The 23710-nt window shown below is 43.2% G+C and overlaps 3 protein-coding genes across 4 annotated transcripts; 2 read left to right on the top strand and 1 right to left on the bottom strand.

Annotated features, from left to right (window-relative positions):
- Positions 1-542: 542 nt before the first annotated feature.
- On the top strand, positions 543-2495 carry LOC310806850 (Golgi-associated plant pathogenesis-related protein 1). 2 transcript variants are annotated; one of them, XM_083673121.1, is made up of 6 exons: positions 543-635; positions 814-840; positions 1058-1267; positions 1448-1525; positions 1759-1908; positions 2160-2495. In XM_083673121.1, exons 2-6 carry the CDS (start codon positions 834-836, stop codon positions 2162-2164), a joined length of 450 nt encoding a protein of 149 aa, XP_083529247.1. In that variant the 5' UTR covers positions 543-635; positions 814-833; the 3' UTR covers positions 2165-2495. The 2 variants fall into 2 exon arrangements, with proteins under 2 accessions (XP_083529247.1, XP_083529248.1); XM_083673122.1 differs by having other exon boundaries at positions 596-631.
- A 6411-nt stretch (positions 2496-8906) lies between these two features.
- Positions 8907-11586, top strand: tubb2b (tubulin, beta 2b). Its single transcript, XM_083673403.1, has 4 exons — positions 8907-9026; positions 9936-10044; positions 10157-10267; positions 10370-11586. Exons 1-4 carry the CDS (start codon positions 8970-8972, stop codon positions 11428-11430), a joined length of 1338 nt encoding a protein of 445 aa, XP_083529529.1. The 5' UTR covers positions 8907-8969; the 3' UTR covers positions 11431-11586.
- A 1400-nt stretch (positions 11587-12986) lies between these two features.
- bcl2l16 (BCL2 like 16) lies at positions 12987-13774 on the bottom strand (the record flags this gene model as incomplete). The annotated part of the gene is made up of 2 exons (XM_083673271.1): positions 12987-13125; positions 13295-13774. 2 exons carry the CDS (start codon positions 13772-13774, stop codon positions 12994-12996), a joined length of 612 nt encoding a protein of 203 aa, XP_083529397.1. The 3' UTR covers positions 12987-12993.
- Between the last annotated feature and the right edge of the window lie 9936 nt (positions 13775-23710).

Genomic DNA, 23710 nt, shown 5'->3' with positions numbered 1-23710 from the left:
TAAACCACTGGTAACTGAACACACACTGTCAGATGGTGGGATGCTGGAAGGAATTAATGGCGTTGTACACAAGTGTTTCCCAGGAACTAGTTGGAAAATGTGTTTTGGCTGGCCAAGGGTGGTGCCTACATTGAGCAATATTAAAAAGAACTCCCTTGGCTCTATCTTTGGATTAGAGCTCCGGACACCTGAAAAACCAGTAAGAGCTGGTCATAATTACCGCCTATTGAAAACATAATTAGAGATGATGCAATGTCATTTATAAAAAACAGGATGGATGACAAAATGTAAAGTTTGAATGACAGAAATGCATTGTACTTGTACAAGAATGAATGTATTTGGACACACCTGCAGAGCATTTACAAGGTATATACTGCTGTAAGCCCTCTGTAATCTATTCTCTTAATACGCTAAATGTCTCACCACTGTCATTTGACAACAGAAGAGCCCAGTGGTACAAGTGAGATAATGACAGGGCGTGGAGAGAGGGAGGATGAGTCTCCTCCTCTGTAAAGGTCTGCAGTTAAAGGGGAGATGTCAAGCTCATGTATATAAGTGCTCACTCCAAGACCATAAAGACACCTCAAGCTCAGCATCGTCATTGAAGTGAACGGGCAGAACTGACATCAAAGTAGGTGAGTGATCGGATAGTCAGCATTTGGTATAGTACTTTTGGCATCACTCTCAGAATCACTACCTCACCATTGATACATTTTTCAGAACATATTTACAAACTGTGTACACTATTAGTAGAGTAGTAGGTTTTTTTTTCCATGTTCCATTAGACTCACTATGCTTACTTTTGTCGTGCAGCTATCAACACATCAGGAGCAATGGCAGGTGAGTTTGCCACAAAAAAAAATTCCTCTGCATTTGGCATTTCATTTAGAAGTTGAGAATACCTACCTTGCTAAAGGGGTACTCTTTTTCTACCCAAGTACTAACTTTCAAAGATTGATGTGAAGTGAAGTAATAATACTTTTCTTTATTCAGTTGTCCTTAAAATGGGAGGAAATGTCATTTTATCATCTGAACTGGCATTTTTGTGTTTTTGCAGATCAAAGCTTTATAGATGAGTTTTTGGCGACCCACAACGCATACAGAGCAAAGCATGGCGTACCTGCACTGACCATCTGCGAGGACCTCTGCAGCTCTGCTCAGTCATGGGCCGATCACTTGGGCTCTATCAAAAAATTGGAGCACAGCAAGACAAAGAATGGAGAGAACATCTACTCTGCATGGAGCTCTAGCCCTCAGAAATTGACTGGTAGGTTAGATAGCCCATATGGGCCTTTCATACAGACTTACATGTCTGACTTGTGCACACTTAATGCTGATACTGTTTTGCATTTGCTTTGTCATATGGTCCTTGTTGGGGACTCAATGGTTGGAGACAGGCATATGATTTATGCTTTCTCCTGTTCATGTTTCCTTGCGTATGTTTTAGGTAAGGAGGCTGTAGACAGCTGGTACAGTGAGGTCAAAGACTATGACTTCAGCAGCCCTGGATTTGGCTCCAACACTGGTAAATGGCAACCCTCATATTAACCCCTTGTGGGATAAATAAAGTATTTTGAATTGAATTAAGAACTGATAATACCTGTACTGTGCATCTCTCTGTGAAATCAGTGGTTTTTCAATAAATGTGTTCATAATGTCTTTATAACACTTCACTGAAAGCCTTCAGGTACTGTAAGAATGTATGCCAAGACATAGACGAAAGGCCATGATGGAACAATGCTGTTGTGTTTCCCTCAGGTCATTTCACTCAGGTGGTGTGGAAAGGTACTACTAAGTTGGGAGTCGGCATGTTCAGCGAAGGTGGTGACGTCTATGTGGTGGGCCAATACAACCCAGCAGGAAACATAGTTGGAACAGGCAACTATGAGGAAAACGTCTTCCCTGAAGGTAATGTAACAATATCCTCTCTCTCCTTTTACTCTCTGGGTCTACCGTATGTGTATGTCGAGATTATTTGTATTCAAGGTCACAAATGGCATGTATCCACAGTTACAGATATATTGGTACAGTATGTTGGGCGACAGAGTCGGCATGCACTGTGGTTCTTGCACTAACCTCAACTCACTCACTCACTCACTCACCCAACATTCCAGCTGCAGGGACATGCTTCATCATCCTTTGTTGTTTTTTTCCTGTAGAATAAAAAGGATGTGCATTTTACAGCCGCCAGCGGGTCGGGTGGTGAAAAGGGTTCGTCCACTCCACAGTCCCCTAAAAAGTCGCGGTGCACTCTGCTGTAGGATCCGGAATGTTTCGTCTGCTCCCTTCAGGCTGTCCTCGTTTTGTTGTTCTGCACTCGAGAACAACACAACTACATCTGGCTTCAGTTTCAACATCCTATCATTTTCAACATCCATCACTGTAAACAGAACTTTCCAAACCTTTTTTGTGCCTTTTTTTCTCATTTTGTATCTTTATGACAAACATCTACTGTTGTGCATTCTATTTTCGAAAATAAAGTTTTATTAATCTGTTAGTGTTGACATGTCATGTTGTCATAAAATAGACAGATGCAGTACATTCACATCGGTCACCTGTGGAGTTTGCATTGTCAATTAGCATGTCTTGGTGGAAATGCGGTGTGAAATTTGATTAGATTGCTCATTTGATATTTCAACCGACATCAATACACAAAGTAATGAATTGGTCTATAGACCGCAAGTCTCTACTTTGCTACTTAGATAAACGTTATGTAAATTTAAGTTATTTACATATTCAAATAATACAGCCTGTACATGCGCAAGAACTATTCTTGTGACTTGTTGATGCTTGCGGTTCATTGACATGACTGTGTTTCAACACGGCCAGAAGATGGCAGTATAGGTCAATATAATGTGATCTCTCTTATGATGTGTGTTTTCGGAAGTGGGCCCTGCAGAAGTGTATAAGAAATACAATGGTGTATTCATGGTAGCTTTCTCAAGTGGCAGGGCAGGGTCTGCTCTGAAAGATCCTCAGATCAACACTTGTTTTCTTTTAGTCTCTGGTTCAAACTGTCCCACAAAAGTATTGGAAAATTGGCTTGACAGGTGTTTCTGGTTAGTCAGGTGTGTTCCATCACATCATTTGTACAGGCATAAGAGAATTGTCAATGTGTAGTATTGATTGTAGGCATTGCATTTGTCTTTGGAGTCTGCTATTGGTGTCTGTCAACATGATGACCAAAGAGACGTCAATGAAAGTCAAGGAAGCCATTATAAGGCTGAAATATCCGAAAAATCAAGCAGAAACATAGCCAAAACCTAGACTCAACCGTTTGTAACACCATTAAAAAAGAAAGAAAGCAAGCTTTAGCAATCACAAATGGGCTGATAGACCAAGGAAGACTTCCACAGTGGATGACTGAAGAATGCTCACCATAATTAAGAAAAAAACAACTGTCCCACAGATCAGGAACACTCTCCAGGAGGTAGGCATGAATGTGTCGGAGACTACCATCCACATAATACGTCACCAGTCAAACTACAGATGCTTCACTGCAAGTTGCAAACCACTAGTTATCCTCAAAAAGGATGGTCAGGTTACAGCTTTCTAAAAAGTACAGAAAAAGCCTGCAGAGGTCGGAAAAACTATCTTATGGACAGGTAAGACAAATATTGTCATGTACCAGAGTGATTGCAAGAAACCCACGATTTACAGCATACCACCTCATCTGTGAGGGGGTGCTATGGTACTGGCTAACCTGTCTTAATTGATGATGTTACTGCTCACAGCAGCAGTAGAATGAATTGTGAAGTGTACAGAAACATGTTGCCTGCTGGAGTACAAGCAAATGCCTCCAAATTCATTGGATGGCGCTTCATCATACAGTAAGACAATCCCCAAACATACTGCCATAGCAACTAGGGAGTTTTTCAGGGCCAAAAAGCAGAAAGTTCTTGACTGGCCAAGTCAATCTTCAGATTTAAATCCAATTGAACATGGATTTAATTTCCTGATGATAAGATTTTAGGCAAAAATACCTCAAAACAAGGCAGAGAATATACTCAGAATATACTCAAATACAGATACAGTTTACATCAATCAATAAACAAGTTTCAGAAATCAATGTTAATTCAAAAACCCTGTTGATGCTGGCACAAAACAATAAAAACAATATTATTTGTCATAACAATCATTTGCCAAGATTTATTTCAGTTACAAAATATGATTTGCCAACTGAATGAAAATGATTTGTCATCATTTAATGAATCACACTCAGTTTCTATGTAATTGTGAGAGTACAATGTTTGGTTTGGGTTTAATGTGGGTTTATGTTTAATCATTTTATGTTTCATAGTCCTTGTGTTGCTCACTGTTCTTCAAATCAGGAAATAGTTTAAACCCTCTCAAGTCAAAAATATGTTAGGTTGTTGTAAAGTGCCCTCTAGTGGGCCAGTATTTAATAGAATATTTAGATAGTTGTATTATAGAATGATTTCTATTGCATTTGGGAAACAAATAGTCCTGTCTCAAAAATGGCTGTCACAGAGCTGTTATATCAGAGCCCTTCCAGATGGCCAACCATCCATATCTGGACCTCTGCTCAGCCTCAATCAATATTACCCAGCCTAACCCAACCTCCTTTGTTTCCTACCACACCACACCCATTATCCTCCATCTTGTCAGCCACCTCTCCATCTCTAGCAGTGTAACAACATTATGAGCCTAGTACATATTTGTAACATGATATCCTGTTTTGGTTAGTGTCATTGGGGCGGACTTCCCCGGGCACAGCTGAGCTGTTCTTTAACTATCATCATCAGTAACCTCAGTGGGTGAACATAGTCTAGGGTTGAGTGTCTGACTGCATTAGCATCAGCATCAGCTGTGCTTCCTGACTGTTCTCCCAGGAGACTGGCCATGGAGACAGAGATGGACAATTTAAGGCGTGGCAAATCGCATGGCATAGCTCTGGAGAATCAATGGGAGAAGACAATGCAATTCCCCTCTGCATCTGGCCACCACTCCATTATTCATACAACAGCCTACTCCACAACCACTGTATTAGTAGTAGTATCTGCCCTCCTCCTTTACAACAATGGATCTCTCCCATTCACACCCAGATCAAATGCCCGAAATACAGTGTTTGCTCCCGTATAAAGCATTTAGATATAATACCTATCATTGATTGTGAGTCAATACTGTGAAAATGCAGAAGCTGACTACGAAATGAAATACATGTCAGATACACTGCTGTGTCCTGCTGTGGCATTTCTGGGTGAATGCTAATGCTATGGAGAGTAACTTGATATGTGCCTGAATCACTGGGCTCCCTGTGCAGGCAGAGCAGGCATACTGTACATGAGAGGCACAGCTGTTCCTGTCCAGCACCTGTCCTGCCATACAGCCCCACCCCCACCCTGCTCACACAGACCTCTGTGTGGTTCTGGTTCTGACACAGATTCTATAAAGTTGTGTGAACATTATTCCAGTGTTCATATATATAGTATATGATAGATGATATATGATATGTTATAGCTAATGTGCATATGTAACATTCCAGTTCGATGTTTAACATTAGTAACATATCAGTATATATATATATATATATATATATATATATATATATATATATATATATATATATAAAAAAACCATAGGCAACATAAAGAGAGATGTAATAATAATAATATCCTGGATCTATTCATGTGAGGAGTGTCTCACGTGTGCTTGTTTTAGTCAAGATATGCGATCCACAGCACGGTTATGTAGTCTATCATTTCCATTCTGCTGAAGAGTCATTTTTGCATGGTCATGGTCTCTTTGTTGTGAACGCTTGATAAGACATATGTAACTAGTGCTTGTGATGTGAGGGTGTGCCCTGGAACATCATCTGGTATACTGACTACAGAGAGAGGAGAGAATGCAGGGCAGTGGGGGAGGATGCTGAGTCAGTGAAGAGAGAGAGAGCCATTTAGCATAGTGCTTCAGGAGGGACAGGCACCATTGTACTGTAAGCATTGTACTGTAAGCTCATTTCCTGCATTTCTATGCAATTTAACAAGACTAATTAGCAGGTCATTTAGAGGACAACAAAAACAAAATACATTTTATTATAGACATATTATAGATATATTTTATAGACATATGTTGTGGCACCTTTTGGGTGTAAATTGTTTCTTCTCATATAGGATGCAGGTCTTTCTACAGGCAAGGTCCATAGGCTATATCTATAATTTGGCTTTTAAATGCAATCACTTGGATACAATGTTAAAATGTGTCCCAAGCACATAATGAGGTAACATTATGGCCAATTTTAGAAAATTGCTACATCATAAGTCCATAAAAAGCCCAGGCCAGCCGAGCAAATATACCCTCCCCCAACTATGAGTGGCTTTTATGCTGATGTACAGTAGAAATGCTCAGCCTGTCAGCCTCTCTCCTCCTCGCCACTTACTGTAGAGTCAGACTCTATTCCCCATCCACAAACATGAATAATGTATTTGATGCAGAGCACGAGCAGCTGCAGAGGAATAAAAATGGATTCAGATCAAAAGCAAAGTCAGTGTTTCAGTCCCGGGGCTGTCTTTTTGATACACCCAACCCTCGCCTGTTTCTACCTTCCACAGAGATTGGATTGGACTCCTTTCTAAGGCTCAAATACAATAGTGAAGGGACCTTGATTTGTGTGTGTGTGTGTGTGTGTGTGTGTGTGTGTGTGTGTGTGTGTGTGTGTGTGTGCATGGAGAGAGAGAGAGAGAGGATGGTTTGGGAGAGTGGTTGTGCGAAACATAATGAGCTGCTGTTGCAGAGTATTATCCATGAAGATGTCTTTGTGATTTCCTTCTTTTGTCTCTCCTCTGGCACTCCTTCAGCCAGCCCTCACTTGGGAACCCCACTGCTTTCCCCCTTGTTACATTCACCCATCCACCTCTGGAACAGTGGACGCTGGAGGATATAAAGAGCACAGAGACACTGTTGATTCAATCAGATACTTCATTGTCCATCGAAACTGATGATACTGTAAGCAGGTGAAACAGGGGCGTGGTACAGTATTAAAAAAAAAAACTATTCCAAGTAGGCCTATTCATTTAAGATTCCATACAGAAAAACTGTTGCAACTTGTTTTGCCCGGCTTATTCCCTCTCTCTGTCGCGTAGCCGACACTCTTTGCGCACAGTAGGGAATGTCATTGTATGCTCCTGTATGTATGAATCCTTCTGGGAATACGATACAGTATGATGACCCAGTTAGGGCGAGCACAGCAGTAATGTTTCTACCAAGGCAGCCATGGCTCCGCTGTGAGAATACATACAATATGTTCTGTGCTGTATTGAGATGCAAACAAGGGCCTTTGTTTTTGAGAATAGCTATTCATTCAGCCTGAGCCCAGAGACCTCTGATTCCCACTGAATTCTCTATAGGCTTAATCTGCATGAGAAATGCATGTTATGCATCCAGTGGTAGGTGCTGGGTAAGTTACTGTATGGTTAAGCTAATGGAAGAAAAAAAAAACTAATACTATGAAGAATTATTCATTGGAGAGCCTTCCTCAGTCACCAAGACATGGATGTCATGTCTCTCCTCTGTCCTCCAAGGCACAGCAACTGTGTCCCTGCAGGAGCACGGTGTTGGCGTCACTACCACATTCTACCCTGACACATAGATTAACTATTAATAAGACCACTGGCCTAATTCCTGCACTGCTTGTTTTTTAAAAAAGCCCTACCTCCTCCCAAAGTCTACTACACACTTATGCTATTTTAAAAAAAGGAAGAAAAAAAAAGAAAAAAAGGTATAGTTCATTTAGTCTCATCTTAAACTGGATTTAAGATTTTAAAAATACATAATGTATCTGTCATGCTACACTTCATATTGTATAAATGCAACTAATGTTACTGTATGCCAATTAGGATTGAAGGATTGATGTATCATTTACAATACTAAATTAGACCTACATTTATTCTATGATCTTTATGGCTTTACTTGATTGGTAATGCCAAGAGGTTAAGTGCAACAGGTTGAAGTTGTTTTTAGCCTACCCTCATGATTGAGAGAGAGTGGATTTTAAAATCAGACACAATAGACTCACAATGCAGTGGTTCGAGCCTTGTGCATTGTCATCATGTTGAATTTCCTTCTCTGTGGCTTGTCTGGAAGGAGGGGCTGTCTGTGGAGCACCTGACACAGTCAGCCATGTTCCATAATGCGCAAAAAGGGAGTCTCCCATAATAAGAAATATGTCATTACAAGAAATAGAATTGTAGTAGTATTACACATATTAAAGGTATCACAGTGTCTTCTAAAATGAACATAATCATGCATAGTCCCATGATTTACTAAATTCAGGGATTGTCAGTGAGATTAATTCATAGCTGGAGATATGCTCGATTACTACATCTTAGTTCTCACATTTGAAGGATAAATATAAAACTGTACGTTAGCAATCGCAAATAGAAATAGAAATAGAAAAAATACCTTCAATTTCCATTAATTCAACGAATATAATTCTGCCAGGAATGGTTACAAAGTAACAATGAGCCACGTGGACTAGGACGAGAGTGGGGAGATTGTTCATCCTATTTTTAAAGGTGAAAATGTATGTACACATTTTATAGAATCAAGGGACGTTCGCTTGTACCATATACATTGAAGCCCGTGGTTTATTGTATCGATTTATGATGGGAAAACAGGATATATTGTAACAGTTTTCGTCACCATAGAAGAAATTAGGGCACATCTCAAGATTATATGTGGAAATCACACGTCTGAGTTTACTTTGAATGACAGACCTACAAATCCAATGGAAATCCTTCTTAACGAATATGATTCGTCCAAACATGTGTCAATAAACCGGGTTTAGATATATCAGCCAATGGCTGTATTAGATTTTGTGACACCAAATTTAAAAGGCGGGCACAAATCTTCACTTATATAGTACGGGAGACCATTCCTTTCGCGCACTCTAAGAAAGGAAAACCCTTAGATTTTGTCGGTGTAGAATCGTTCTACCTCCAAAAAATAAAATGAGGGAAATCGTGCATCTTCAGGCTGGACAGTGTGGAAACCAAATCGGCGCCAAGGTGTGTATAATTTCAGAAATAACCTAAGGCAAATCCTGTATTAGGTTAGATTTGCGTAAAGTCGCCTTTGCTTTGTCTGCGTGTCTATTGAACCACACCCAACGAATTTAACTGTTAATGGGTATGCTTGGATATTATGTTCTAAACCTTTACTGATTACAATTAGCCTATTGGTGGTGAATGTGAGAATTGCAACATTGGCCCATTTTCTGTTCTTTGTCGTCTATTTATTCGACTGAATTTAATTTGGGCTGTATCTTTATTTCTTGCAATTGGTAATGGAAGAACATTAATGGAGTATATCAAGATACATATTTTTGTGTCTTGATTGTATGGTATTAATAAAAAATATATACAAATTTAAAACATTTGGGTGTCGATTGGCATAATGTATCGACCAACTGCAATGCGCAAAAGTGGAATTGGCAATGGATACAATGCCAAATGAAGATGACCATACTTACTGTATTTTCTTATAATGGTGACTATAGTGTGAGATTTTCAATCAAAAATGATTTCCAGATAAAATGGAAAAGAAGTGCGCTATTGTTTCAATCTCATATCAAGGCCGAGGCTGTGCGGTAGTTTCATTGAGCGCGCGCCGCCCCGTTTTCTGGTGGATGTGGGCGGTATTTCAGTCAATGACGTTTTTGAAAATTTCAAAACCATCGCTGCTGGATTTGAGCCAATCGAAGGTTGTGCCGCGCGCGCGAGACGATGCATGCAGGGAGTTTTTAATTTGGATGACCTTTTTATGCAATATGTGGATTATTTGAATTAAAACATGTCTAAACGTGTAACCAATATGGAATTCATTGTGGCTTTGTATTGAGGCACTACCAGCTTTTTAAATTATTGTTATTGTTATTATTATTGCTCTTTGAATTTAAACATGACTTTTCCCTTCAGTTCTGGGAGGTGATCAGTGATGAGCATGGCATTGACCCAACTGGCACCTACCATGGAGACAGTGATCTGCAGCTGGACAGGATCAATGTCTACTACAATGAAGCATCAGGTGAGCCTCATTCACTGTCTTGTTATGATCGATTGCATTTATCAGTGATTCTACTTATTGATCGATTGCATTCATGTTGAAATTAATCTTACCTTTGCCCCTTGGTTTTCAGGTGGCAAATATGTGCCCCGTGCTGTACTTGTGGACCTTGAGCCAGGGACCATGGACTCTGTGAGATCCGGTCCCTTCGGCCAGGTCTTCAGACCCGACAACTTTGTATTTGGTAGGTCACTGCTTCATGCTTGACTGCGTTCATTGATTATTGGTATGCTGTGGATGGCCGGAAAGAGAGGAGAGAAAATAACACTGTTCTTTTGTTTCGCAGGTCAGAGTGGTGCTGGAAACAATTGGGCCAAGGGCCATTACACAGAGGGAGCAGAGCTGGTAGACTCAGTTCTGGATGTGGTCAGGAAAGAGGCCGAGAGCTGTGACTGTCTGCAGGGCTTCCAGCTCACTCACTCTTTGGGTGGTGGAACCGGCTCTGGTATGGGCACCCTGCTCATCAGCAAGATCCGTGAAGAGTACCCCGACCGAATCATGAACACCTTCAGCGTGGTGCCCTCACCCAAAGTATCAGACACCGTAGTCGAGCCTTACAACGCCACACTGTCTGTCCACCAGCTTGTAGAGAACACTGATGAGACCTACTGCATTGACAACGAGGCCCTCTATGACATCTGCTTCCGTACGCTCAAACTGACCACTCCCTCCTACGGTGACCTCAACCACCTGGTCTCTGCCACCATGAGCGGAGTCACCACCTGCCTGCGCTTCCCAGGACAGCTCAACGCTGATCTGCGTAAGCTGGCCGTCAACATGGTTCCATTCCCCCGTCTTCACTTCTTCATGCCAGGCTTCGCCCCCCTCACCAGCAGGGGAAGCCAGCAGTACCGCTCCCTCACTGTGCCCGAGCTCACCCAGCAGATGTTCGATGCCAAGAACATGATGGCAGCTTGCGACCCCCGCCACGGCCGCTACCTGACAGTGGCAGCCATCTTCCGTGGGCGCATGTCCATGAAGGAGGTGGATGAGCAGATGCTGAACGTGCAGAACAAGAACAGCAGCTACTTTGTGGAATGGATCCCCAACAACGTGAAGACCGCCGTCTGTGACATTCCTCCCCGTGGCCTCAAGATGGCAGCCACCTTCATCGGTAACAGCACAGCCATCCAGGAGCTGTTCAAGCGCATCTCCGAGCAGTTCACCGCCATGTTCCGGCGCAAGGCTTTCCTGCATTGGTACACAGGAGAGGGCATGGATGAGATGGAGTTCACTGAGGCCGAGAGCAACATGAACGACCTGGTGTCTGAGTACCAGCAGTACCAGGACGCCACAGCCGAGGAGGAGGGCGAGTTCGAGGAGGAGGGAGAAGAGGAGCTGGCCTAAATGTTTGTGTAATTGTGCCACACCAAGCTGTATAATTCACTGACATGTCAGTTGACCTTTTCAATGTTCCATTTTCTGTCCTTTTTGTTCTGTCACTGCTGTTGCTGTCATTTCTTGTCTGTACAGAAATGTAATAAATTCTTTTGTGAAAAAAAAGCAGTTTCCTTTGCTTTAATGACTGGGTTTTTCAATAAATGAACAATGAGATGGCATTTTAACTGAACTTAATCAATTAAAAGCCATCATAGTTCCTTTCCTACACTCAGTTTTTATTGGTTGATAACCTTTAATGAAATTGACGTAGAGATACAAGGTAGTTTAACTGCTTTGCTGGTGCATTAATGCGTAAGTACCAGTATATTTATGTAAGTCCTACATGCATACTCTGAGGACCTACAGTACTGCTGAGCAGAATCATGTGCTACTTCCCTTAGGTATAGCTCAGGAATGTTTTGCAATGACTATGAAATAAGATTTACTGAGCTAAGCTTATCATGGCTTACCGATAAGTTAAGATTGTGAGCCAGATTAGTGTTCGTGATTGCTATGATTTTATGAGACATAATGTAAAAGTAACCAATAAGCCATGCCTCATCCAATTTTCCTTGTCTATTGATGTTGGACCAAATCGGCAAATAATAAGGCTTATCGTAATTGACGACAGGCTCCCATTCCCTATTTGCTGATGATCTAGATCAGGATCAGGATGAGGTGCTTTATATACATTCACAAAGGTTCAAAATTATGTTATGACAAACCCTCTGTTTAGAAATGTTTTAGCTTGCATAAGGCCTTTTGAGTGGCCAGAGCAAAGTACAGTAATACAACAGCAGTGGAGCATTTTCACTTTCAAAACATAAAGCCTACTGTTGATTTGATATACAGAGTGACTAGCTCATCTCTGCCCCACATAATCATGATTAAGTTGTTAGCTATCTAGATTAATACTGTAGGTCTGTTGTTTGCACGATAGGTTCACCTAGTAGAGCGTCCAGGGACTGCGTGGCAGGCAATATCGTCCCTATTTTCTCATGTAGCGGAAGTAATTTAGAATCACACGCTTGTGATGAGGTTGCCCTGCCTGCGATTTCTAAGCCCAGATATAGCCCTTGTACGATGAGAATGCCCTCTTGATATAATGGTTTATGTCTGTGTTATCCATGCGAGAGGTCCCTAACTCAAACCCCGCCAGTTACACTCAGACATGTTCTTCTTGTCCAACACAGCCTCATGTGATTACTGTTGGAATGATTGAAATGTTCCAACCCCAAGCACATGCTTGCAAAGACATGTAACATTTTTAACGACTCAATGATTTTTCCAATAACATTTTAAACAGCATGAACCCAAGGTTTTTGTTTAGAAATCCACCCCCAAAATGTTTATGTTACATGTTGTTGTCATTGTTATTGTTATGGTTGTAAAATAACACATCATTCTACATGACTATGTTTTAAGTTAGAGTTAAGGCAGAGATGTCAAATACATTTGGAGAAAGATTTTTTTCATTTAACAAAATAAGGTTTTGTTTTTCTTCTCCTGGCCACTAGGTGGGGGTGTTGTTTAAGACATTCTTCTTTTCCACAGGAAATAAGAGAGAATACATGTGGCCAATAGCAATAATGTCCAACAACATACTTTCTTCACCTGGCCCTCCAAGTCCTGCTTCTGTCCAAAGCGGTTCACAAAACCAGTCTGTCAGCAACAGAAAAACTGAATTAGAACCCAAGAGTTATGGATATGGCAAGAATAGATGGTTTACAACAACAACAACAACAACAACAACAACAACAACATAAAGTGTAACTGACATTAGAAATGGAACCTTGTTATGCCAGTGGAGGACATACACTGGTGAACTTACCCATCCACCCTTGTCCCTTATCTCTGGGCAGATGACCCTCTCCACATAACTGCCCACACACTCCTTCAGCTGGGGCATGACTCCTACCATGCCCCTCTCTTGGCAGTGCAGGGCCATCTGGCCCCCCAGCACATACACAGAGAGCACGGCACTCCAGGCCAGGTCTCGCTGGCGCCCCCTGGAGGTGTTGGGGGAAAAATGCTCGTCCAGCATGGAGATGAACATGGAGCAGGCTGAACTCTCAGTGACGCTGTGGAAGACGCGTGGCCAGCGTCTGAAGAAGATGGGGAAGCGGAGGAGCAGCTCGTCGCCGGCGTGGCGCAGAGCGGCTGCTGAGGCTGTGGGGGCTGGACCAATAGGGCTGCCCGGCCCTGCAGTCACATAGTTGATATAGTCATGTGCCATTAGATAGGACTCCCGCACCAGTTGGTCAGGGCTGTGCAGACCTCGCCCCACCTCTGACTCCTCTGACTGAACCATTGCTTCCTCTCTCTGCCCGTGTGTAAATTAAAAGCCTGTGACTCACATTAGGGCACTGGTCCATTTATAGATAAACAGTTCCTGTGCCAAGAAGCTTTCACCTCATGAAGATTTCGAGATCCAGTCACCTGATATTACAAAGAAATGCTAGGTTGAGGTTGCTGTTCAACTGCTGCACTGTATATGCTGAATAGAACAGTTGATAAAAAAAATAATCATGCACTACTATCATTTAATAATTATGCTTTTACATTGTTAACAAAGTCTGGGAAATTCTCTAAGTCCATTCTGATTTTGGTTGAACTGAGAACTTTTCGGTAGAATATTTATTGTTGACAAACAAATATCCTCACATGTCACCTATGACATCAAACCTGTCCATGTCCGGTAAACGACACTAGCAATCAATAAAGAAAGTATTTACGACTCACCCCTTCCACAAAAACGCAAGTGGTACCAAGACAAGCTCATACGCAAAAAAGGAAAACAAGGAAGCAGGTGACGAAGCAACAGCAGGGTCCAGAGGAGTCTGTATTTGAGTTTTAGTGGTTTTAGTAGGTCACCCAGTCAAACTCGCTTGCTCTGGCCAGGCTAATTTTAGAGGCCTTGTTGGAAACTGACACTGATCTTCTGCCTCATATGCACAATCATCAGCACCCTGACACACACCCCTAACACAGCTAAATAAAGACCATGACGTGACACTGGGCCACGAGGGAGAAACAGGTTAACGTAAACAGCCCGTGAGACCGGGCACTCCAATATAAATCATACAGTAATAAGAGGCATTTTGAATATTGACTGTCAAGTTTCAATGAGCTTTTGCCTTTTTGAAAACAATTTGTATAGCTAAGTTCAGAGATGTTTATTTTGTATCATTAAAACCGTTGTTGGTTTTGGCCTCTCTGTGTTGTTTACAAAGACTGCCACTAAACTGTTATCGTACTGGAAATGTTGTCCTGGAAGCAATTCATAAATGTGTCCTTGATTTATGGCACTTGAGTTCAGGATTGTTATCCAATAACCTCTCTCTCGCTCGCTCTCTCTCTCTCTCTCTCTCTCTCTCTCTCCATCACACACACACACACACACACACACACACACACACACACACACTATAAACGCACGCAACTCACAATCACACTTATACATAGACACACATAACAGAATGTGTCGTGAGCCTGCCAGTTGTGTCTGGTGTGCCAGGGGAATGTGAGGAAGAGGGGTAGGGTTTCGGAGGCTGGTGCTGCTCAGGGCTTCCCAGTATTGACCATTGTTGTCCTCCAGTAGGACTCTGCCAACCTACCCATCCATAGCCTTTACCGAGGAACTAGAGTACACTACAGTAACAAGGCTTTCAACCCCTCAGGAAAAATGTAGGCAATAATCACCTGCAATGATTATGTCGTCCACTAGGGCGCAGTGGTGTGTTACTAAACAGATATTATGCTTTTGAGTTGCCATCAGTATTTGAACAGGCCATGACGTGTTTGATTGATATGTAGGATGATTATTCAGTGTGAATTTGAGAATTACAGTAGTCCATCCCAGCAAAAGTGCTCACCTTTAAGCAGGAACAGTGTTCTTTGAAAGCCTACTCCCTGTCTCAGTTGTGTTGCAAAACATGTATATTTTCATTGTGATTATGTATGGTTCAGTAGAGTTGAGGAATTGGTTGTTACTGGAGAAAGCAAAGCAAAACATTCTCATTGCTGCAGTGCAGGATTTAATTACCCTCATATCCATGACTAGATCCATACTGCCATAGGAGAGTTAACTATCTCTTTTATACAATAATTTTATGCAGCACTTGGGGATCAATCAAAAACACTCTACATGACATTTATGCATGTTGTTAATACATTGATTTATAAGCAAGGACAAAGACATGCTCAAGTGGCACCATTACCAGCTCTGTGTCCTGACCATCTGGCACATGCATTGTGAATGTGCATGCAAAGGGAGATAAGGCTAACCACACATTAAGGGGCTTAACTCCCACTATCCTCCCCCATTGATGTGGTATCACAGTGTGTGTGTGTGTGTGTGTGTATGTGTGTGTGTGTGTGTGTGTGTGTGTGTGTGTGTGTGTGTGTGTGTGTGTATGTGTGTGTGTGTGTGTGTGTGTGTGTGTGTGTGCGTGCGTGCGTGCGTGCGTGCGTGCGCGCTTATGTGTGTGTGTGTGTGTGTGTGTGTGTGTGCGCGTATGTGTGTGTGTGTGTGTGTGTGTGAGAGAGTGTGTGTGTGTGTGTGTGTGTGTGGAGAAAGAGAGAGATATTAAAATACCTACCCCTCCTCATAAAGGAGCCAGGGAGCAGGGGAAGTGACATCGTTGATAGTGCCTGCTATCAGAGTTGTCATATGTTCATGTGGCAACATCTGCAGGGGGGGACTTCCTGTCTAGAGTTTTACTGTTGAGGAACCTTTGAAGTTTTTTCAGTCACAGAGGGAAAGTGAAACGTTTAAACAGACGAAACCAAATACACTCTAATAGTGATGAAGTTGATTTCATGCGAACATACTGTGTGCTCAATTGTTGCTTATTGTATGCTCAGATGTTTTGAAACTATACATATTATTGAAACTATACACATATACACTTTACATATTATTTACATACTGAACTTTGTTTGTCTTGAACTCTCGTGAAACAATCATCGTGTCATTCTTTAGTGTGCAGCCAGTGCTCCTTATTACTGCTTTGGCTCCATGCACCTGCAACATGATAACTGAAATATAGCTCAGTGAACACAATTATCACCTCACAAAGGAGTGGAAAAACACAGCCTCTCAGCTATGAGAGAGCAACAGACATCGGAGGATGTAAATATTGTATTTTACAGTATGTTAGCCCTCTTTTCATACACTTACCCCCCCCCCCCCCCTCGATCACATCCATATTGCTGTCTCTGCACCACCACTTCCCTCCCTGCTGAGTTACACAGGCAAATTGGTCCGGTATTATATGAAACCAGTCTTGCAAAGGACTGTAATTTGACTGCTTGAACATATGTTGCTTCTCCAGTGGCCTCAGGATGGATTTCACTGACAGATCTACGCAGGAACCGGAAAGGAGCTAGAGCTTTCACAAGCCTTTATTTTCAGTGTAAGAACACCAGCAGGCAACAGGAAAACTACTGCAGCAGTGAAAAAGAAACAGACCGGCATCCCCAATTGCAATGCAATTCACCCGCAAGTCATTGTCGAAGAAAAGAGGCTCCCTGACATTGCAGGAACAAAGGGGAAAAAGAACAGGGCTTGGTGGGAGTTCACCAGCAGTGAAAATGAGCCTTTTAGAACCTTTACATAGAAGATTCCTGTGATGTCGTTCATTGAACAAAATGGAAAAAGCAGAAACCCAAACTGAAATACAACGTTTTTTCTTTCTGTCAAAGGGAACAATATACTCTTTCCTGTCTATCTGTCTGTCTGACTAACTGTCTGTCTGACTAACTGTGTGTCTAACTAGTCTGTTATCTGTAGATGAACAGGCCTATCTATGGTGTTCAGGAAGTTCCTTATCCACATTTCCACTGAACGTGGAACTCTTTTTAACCTTTGTTGAAAAAAAGCTCATACTCGTTCCAAAGCGGCAAGGTGACAGAGAAAGGTAAAATGAGACAACCCCATTTCCACCACCACTCACCCAAACAACCGCACAATTGGTGCTAATCTGCCCACCTCTTTGTATAAGGCTGCCATCACCCTCACAGCGGGGGGTGTGGTCAGAAAGAGGAGGAAATTGCTCTGAATTTGCCAGTAATTGAAAACATCTATACCACCCTGTGTCTCTATGTTTACCTGGCTTCAAACATCCACACCCCTCTCCCTCCCCTGTGACCACCTTTTATTCCAAAGGAGCCTTAATGGCACCCCTTCTCCATCCTGTCCTCAGTCCCCCACATGACTAAATTGATGCAAAAGATTGAGCTCCATTTACTGTCTGCAGGAGAGGTGACCCACTTGTGCCCACTGCCTCCTGCCCCACCTTCCTCCAATTGCAGGTATTGATGCCCCACCATTGTTTCCTCTTTGCCCAGGGGGTGGAGTGGTTTGGAGGAAATTGGGGGACCCCTCAGGCGTAGATGGCTTTTATAGATCCCTGCCTCTCCCCTCCTACATTTCTGCTGCTGTACAAGCTTTTCAGATAGCAGCCAAATCTATGGAGGCGTGTGCAGTTAAGTGGCTGTATTCTACGTTCTATAGCTGCAGAAAACCACATTCTCTTCACGCAGCACAGACTACTCTAAAATGCTGTCTGACTGGTTATCTCTGGTTCTCAGGTTAATTCTTGTATTTCGTAACAACAACCGAGATACAGATATACAGACCTAATGACAGACATAGAAAAACAAAAGACAATTTTGGCAAGCCCTATGGGGAATGGTTCATGGTCAATACAGAGTGAAGTTGGAGCACTTGGGTCGTAGTCAGGTGTCAGCAAGTTCATCTGCTCTCCATTTTAGCTTGGCAGTTGAACTCATTGGATCAACCAGCTCTAAACCTCTCTTCCACCTCCAACTCCTCTCCAAACCTGCTTGAATATAGCAAGCTATTAGGATGTATAACAATCTCTGGCAACGTGTTACAATGTGGGCATACAGAAATAGAGCTGAGAGGCTGTTGTATTCATGGTTGTGAAGGACTCTTGTGGAACGGAGCTAGCTCTCCATAGCAATAATTCCCTCTCAATATCAGACCTGTGACATGTGAGTGTTCACCCACTGGAATACATAATATCACTCTCAACAAGCGCACCGCCTGCTCTTCAGAATATTTAATTTTCAACTCGAGATCTACCACTTGTTTATATAACAAAAGCCTCTCCTCAATTACATCACTAGGGGTGGGAAGAAGCGCAGGCATATGTGCACGTACAGTACAAACAGACACACACACACACACGCATGCATGCATGCACGCACACACACAGACGCACACACACACAGACACACACACACACACACACACACACACACACACACACATACACACACACACACCTTGTGTGAGTACCTGCTATCTGTTTTTGAGATAATGAGGTAGAAATTAAAATTGTGTGAGACAGAGACCCACATTAGCGGGTAGATGCAAAAACACTAAAGTAATTAGCTAGTGAATATAAATGAGATGGGGTTTGCCATTTTTCAACTCTTCCTTCTCTCACACTTTTGTATTCTCTCTTCAAACTTTTCTGCCTTCCTGCATCAGTCAGTCATTGCTTGCGTTATGTAACTCTCCATACTGATGATATGAGCCATGCTATTTCAGCTCCAAGTCTATCAACAGTAGATTAGACAGGCTAACTGATTGAATTGAACTGACGGAATTGAAAACGTATTTGAGGCTGGCAGCTCATACACATGCTAGAGAGTGGAGCACTAGGCGTGTGTTTACTTTGTGGGCCCTATGGGCTAAGCATGTCCAAAGCTCAGAAACATGTATGTAGGTCAATGGAACAAGCTGCTGCATCCACACACTGAGCCAGGAGAGGGGCCAGGACATTTGATCTACTCTGAGGCAATGGAGGCTGGTGGAGGTAGAAATCGGAGGACTGGCTCATCTGATTTCTACCTCCACCGGCCTCCCCTGCTCTGGGTAATGGTATAATAGTGTGCATGTCTATCAGCAAGCTGTGCAAACACACCAAACCTGATTGGACTGTGTGGGTTTTGAGAATACACAATATGTGAGTGTTGCCAACAGGTCTGGACCTCTTAGAGTGGAACCAGTCAAATGTGTTTGTATTTGAGTCTAAACTGAACAAAGGTTAAAGGGTTACTATCAAACTGTTATGGTTTAGTAATGTAACTTTTTCCAATATGTATTTAGGCGATTATGGTGTTGTATAATTACATATTGAATGTTTGTCTTAAAGAGGGCATGGAGAGTTGTGATAGATGATGTAACAGTAACTTCAACACTGATTTGTATGAGTCACTGTTCGCTATGTTTTTGTTGGTTATGTATTACTTATAAGGTAGCCCACTTAAGTGTACCTACTTATACAGTGTGGAGCTGGAAGCTGTCTTTAACATCTAGATACATCCAGATAGTCTTCTAGGTGGCGGGGATGTTCAGAGTTTTGTGTAGAGTGATGCGTCCGTTGTCACAGACGGCGAGGCAAATCCAGGTGGTCCTCTGGGGTCTGGCAGTGAGGTAGGGACTGGGGACGAGGAGCGTGGTGGTGGGGGGGGGGGGAGACGCTATCCTGCTGCCTCAGTGAACTCCAAATCAAACCAGATGGACTCATTTACGGCCAATTAGCCATGTGCTGTGAGTGGAGACTCTCTGACTCACCTAACACTATTAAGCTTTTATCTTGATTCTGGAGAAACCTGGCAGCTGTGAAGTTATGTTTTGATGGGAAACTTGACCACATACCCTCAAGGGGGTTCGAAACCCGATCCTGAACAAGCTCATGAAGAGGAATGGACCACAGGATGAATAACTAGAGAATTTCTGGTATAGATCTGTGTTGTATTGTAAACAAGCAGGGTGTGCATATTGGAATCACTGTTTGAAAAGGGGTTTAAGCCTACGAGATTTTGATCTAAAAAGATGGAAGGAAAAGGCCAGAATGGTTTGATTGGATTAGATGAATTGAACTGGGATAATCAGATTTGAAAAAATGGGCATGAAAACCACAAGAAGTGACCCCCACACAAAACATTTGCCAGAATACAGGCAGGTCAGAAGAGTTGGGCAAGTTTTTTGATTATGGATGTTCTGTTGCCAGCTGCTTCTCTCCACCGCGGAGGCAGAACAGTGGAGGCAGGGGATTGGGCCAGAGTGTTCAGTTACTGAGTGCAGTTGGGAAAAGGGATTCGGTCCTGCAGAGGAATGTTGCTGTAGTGCCTCCCTCTCTTTCATCCCCCCCTCTGTCTTTCCTCTAATCGTTCTCTCCATCGCTTACGCGGCCTTTGCTTGACTCCTTTCGTGATGGTCCACTTCACTTAGCTCATAAACAATGCCCCCCCCCCCCCCCTCCCTCCACACCTTCATATTTCTCCCTCCCTATAAACACAAACGACTCTCTCTCTACCTCCAAGTCATATCAGACCTTTCACCACCTACAATTATAATCAGCTGAGGAACTGCAGCACGGCAAAACATTTCCCTAAAACGTCTTCATCCCACCTAGGTTTGAATGTAAGTCAGCTGTATTGAGACAGCAGAGAGATAATGATGTACACACCTACGCAAACAGAGTGGGATCTTATATGAATATGAATAGCTTTTGGTCGAGCTAAAAGCCGGCGTCACATAATTGGGCAGGGTGTTGTAACGCAGAAACACATTACCAAGCTACATACATACAGTATGGGTTTCACAACCAGAACACATCAATATATTATCCCGGAGGGGGTGTTTTCATCTGGGGAGGAGGCAGTTCAGTTTGGTGCAGTGGCTGATCCCTGGGGTATCAGCCACCAATGATGGCTCAGCTTCATTTGAGAGCCTCCTCAATGAAACTGCCACTAATTGTCCCTGCAATGCTTATCAACACTGCCAATCCCAACTAGAGCGTAAAGACAGACCAATTTTCCCATTACTGCAGGAGCAGAACATGGAGGCGAGCCGAGGGGACCGGAGAGCTCAGAGTCTCTCCAGAGAACGCTACAGATGGCTTCATTCCCAAGTTCAAAAACAGAGACAGGAGGGATGGGATGAGGGGTGCACGACACGCAAGGCACACACACACACACACACACACACACACACACACACACACACACACACACACACACACACACACACGTACACTCTCACATACACGCCATGCACTCACAGTCACACCGACATCATGCAATCAATTAGCTTTTAACCTCCTTTCTGTAGCGAGACCCCTTCCTATCCCCCAGCTCCCACAGCAGCACATAGTCGTGTGGGAGGCATGTGGTAGTGTACAGGAACACGGAAGATTACGGTCATGTTTTATGGTTGCAGATACAGTACGGTAGACCATGACCATGGCACTCAGTTGAGCCTGGTCCAGACACGGTCTGCCCTGCCCTCCTGTCTGCACTATATCATTGGGTCATATACCATAGCTCCTTAGCCTTTCATGTGTTTGGATTTTCTCAGACCGCGGACATTTACATTGGAGTTTCCTGAAGATCCAGATCTCGTCTTCAGGCTACAGAGGAATGCAAAGCCACTGTGGTTGAACGGTTATGACAACAAACGGCTTCATGATAAAATCATACGGACTGAAATTCAAGTGGAGGTGCTCCATTACTCCGTTGAGGGGGTTGAGATGAATTATTTTGTTTACTTGCTTACATGAAGGAATGTTTATTCAAGGGCATGTCGCTGTGTACACAGTGTGTACAGTGAGAAAGCTGTGGTCAAACAACTGCAGGTTGGAATGGATCTGTGTGTGTGTGTGTGTGGGTGTGTGTGTGTGTGTGTGTGTGAGTGTGTGTCCTAGTGAGTGTGTGTGTGTGTGTGTGTGTGTGTGTGTCCTAGTGAGTGTGTGTGTGTGTGTGTGTGTGTGTGTGTGTGTGTGTGTGTGTAAAGGAGAGACTTCCATTACTAACTCCCCCACCACCAGTATCAGTGCAGACATCTGTGCGTCTACTGAGAGTGTCTGCAGTCTGGCTCCATGAGGCTTATCAGAGTTCCTCTTTGACTTACACAAGTATATAAAATACACACACACACACACACACACACACACACACACACACACACACACACACACAGATACACACTCCAAACTTGTACTTTGTAAATAACTATAGTATATAGACTCAATCTAAACATTGACAGCTAATGAGTATATGAAGGTCACGGCACACTGGTGAGTGCACTATTTTCTTGTGCTCATGAATCTCAGCATAATATCCTTCTACACTCCCAAATGGGCTCTACACAACGTTCGAGTTGATGTTTGTGGGTTCATGAGGCTCATAGAAAAAATGGGTAAAAAGTAATGGAGTGACTATAATTACACATTAAACACCAATTATACAAGCAACACACACAGAGATACAGATAGGCCGACTTTCAGATGTGTTAATCCTCTGTCTGCCATCGCTGAGCTCATCAACAGTAGAGAATATGCAAACTGACTGCCAGATTAGAAACAAAGACAGAGGAGTGACCGTTGGTCAGATCTCTTATCTTCTGCTATACCTCCACAAACATCCACCGTGAATAGAAAGTTCAGTTCAACAGCAATTTGGTATGGCTCATTGACACACTGAGTTGACAAACCACAAACTGCCACCATTAGAAGACAGGAGAAACAGGGATGGATCTTCACACACACACACACACACACACACACACACACACACACACACACACACACACACACACACACACACACACACACACACACACACACACACACGGCCTGCCATGGCCCCCTATTGTCTGGCTGCGCAGGTGTGTGGGTGCTGATAACAGGCGGAGGTGCCCCATGGTTCAGTGATGTAGGGCTCCATGGGGGTTGGCTGGGAAGAGCTCTGCCCTTGGCCCTGTGCTGGCATTTCCAAGGTGGGGTGGCAGCATGGAGGAGGGCATGCCGGCTCCGCTTATCATCCCAGAGACCAAGGCACAGACGCCCAGGAGGGCCATGGGGAGTTGGCCTCCAGCCCCGATGCACCAAACACTGAGCATCAGCACCTTTCCTCTGCAGACCTTTCTCCAAACTCTGAGCGTTGTCTGGCGGGGGCCACTGTTAGAGTCACAGGCTCACGGGAAACACACAGTCCCCACAGTCTCAGGTTTTAGACTGGCCCCTCGATCAGGGCTGGGCACCTTTAACCCCAGTATGAAGGGATATCTCTCTCCAAAATACCAGAGCAGCACCCAAGCAAACACACTGACATTTCAGCTTAGGCACTATTTCTGATTAGGATCATTCCTTCTTCTTACATACATGGCACATGACACACCTTCAAACACTGAGAAAATGTGACTGGA

The sequence above is a fragment of the Argentina silus genome, assembly GCF_951799395.1.
Source record: "Argentina silus genome assembly, chromosome: 7".
NCBI classification, from domain to species: domain Eukaryota; kingdom Metazoa; phylum Chordata; class Actinopteri; order Argentiniformes; family Argentinidae; genus Argentina; species Argentina silus.
Note: the sequence above shows the minus strand (reverse complement) of the source record. Positions and strands in the feature narration are given on the sequence as shown.

Excerpts from the sequence above, each read along its gene's own strand:
- LOC310806850 (XM_083673121.1), top strand. Across the intron at positions 1,268-1,447 it reads TAGCCCTCAGAAATTGACTG|GTAAGGAGGCTGTAGACAGC; the intron begins GTAGGTTAGATA and ends CGTATGTTTTAG. Across the intron at positions 1,526-1,758 it reads TGGATTTGGCTCCAACACTG|GTCATTTCACTCAGGTGGTG; the intron begins GTAAATGGCAAC and ends TGTTTCCCTCAG.
- tubb2b (XM_083673403.1), top strand. The coding sequence starts at position 8,970 with ATGAGGGAAATCGTGCATCTTCAGGCTGGACAGTGTGGAAACCAAATC. Across the intron at positions 9,027-9,935 it reads GAAACCAAATCGGCGCCAAG|TTCTGGGAGGTGATCAGTGA; the intron begins GTGTGTATAATT and ends TTTTCCCTTCAG. Across the intron at positions 10,268-10,369 it reads ACCCGACAACTTTGTATTTG|GTCAGAGTGGTGCTGGAAAC; the intron begins GTAGGTCACTGC and ends TTTGTTTCGCAG.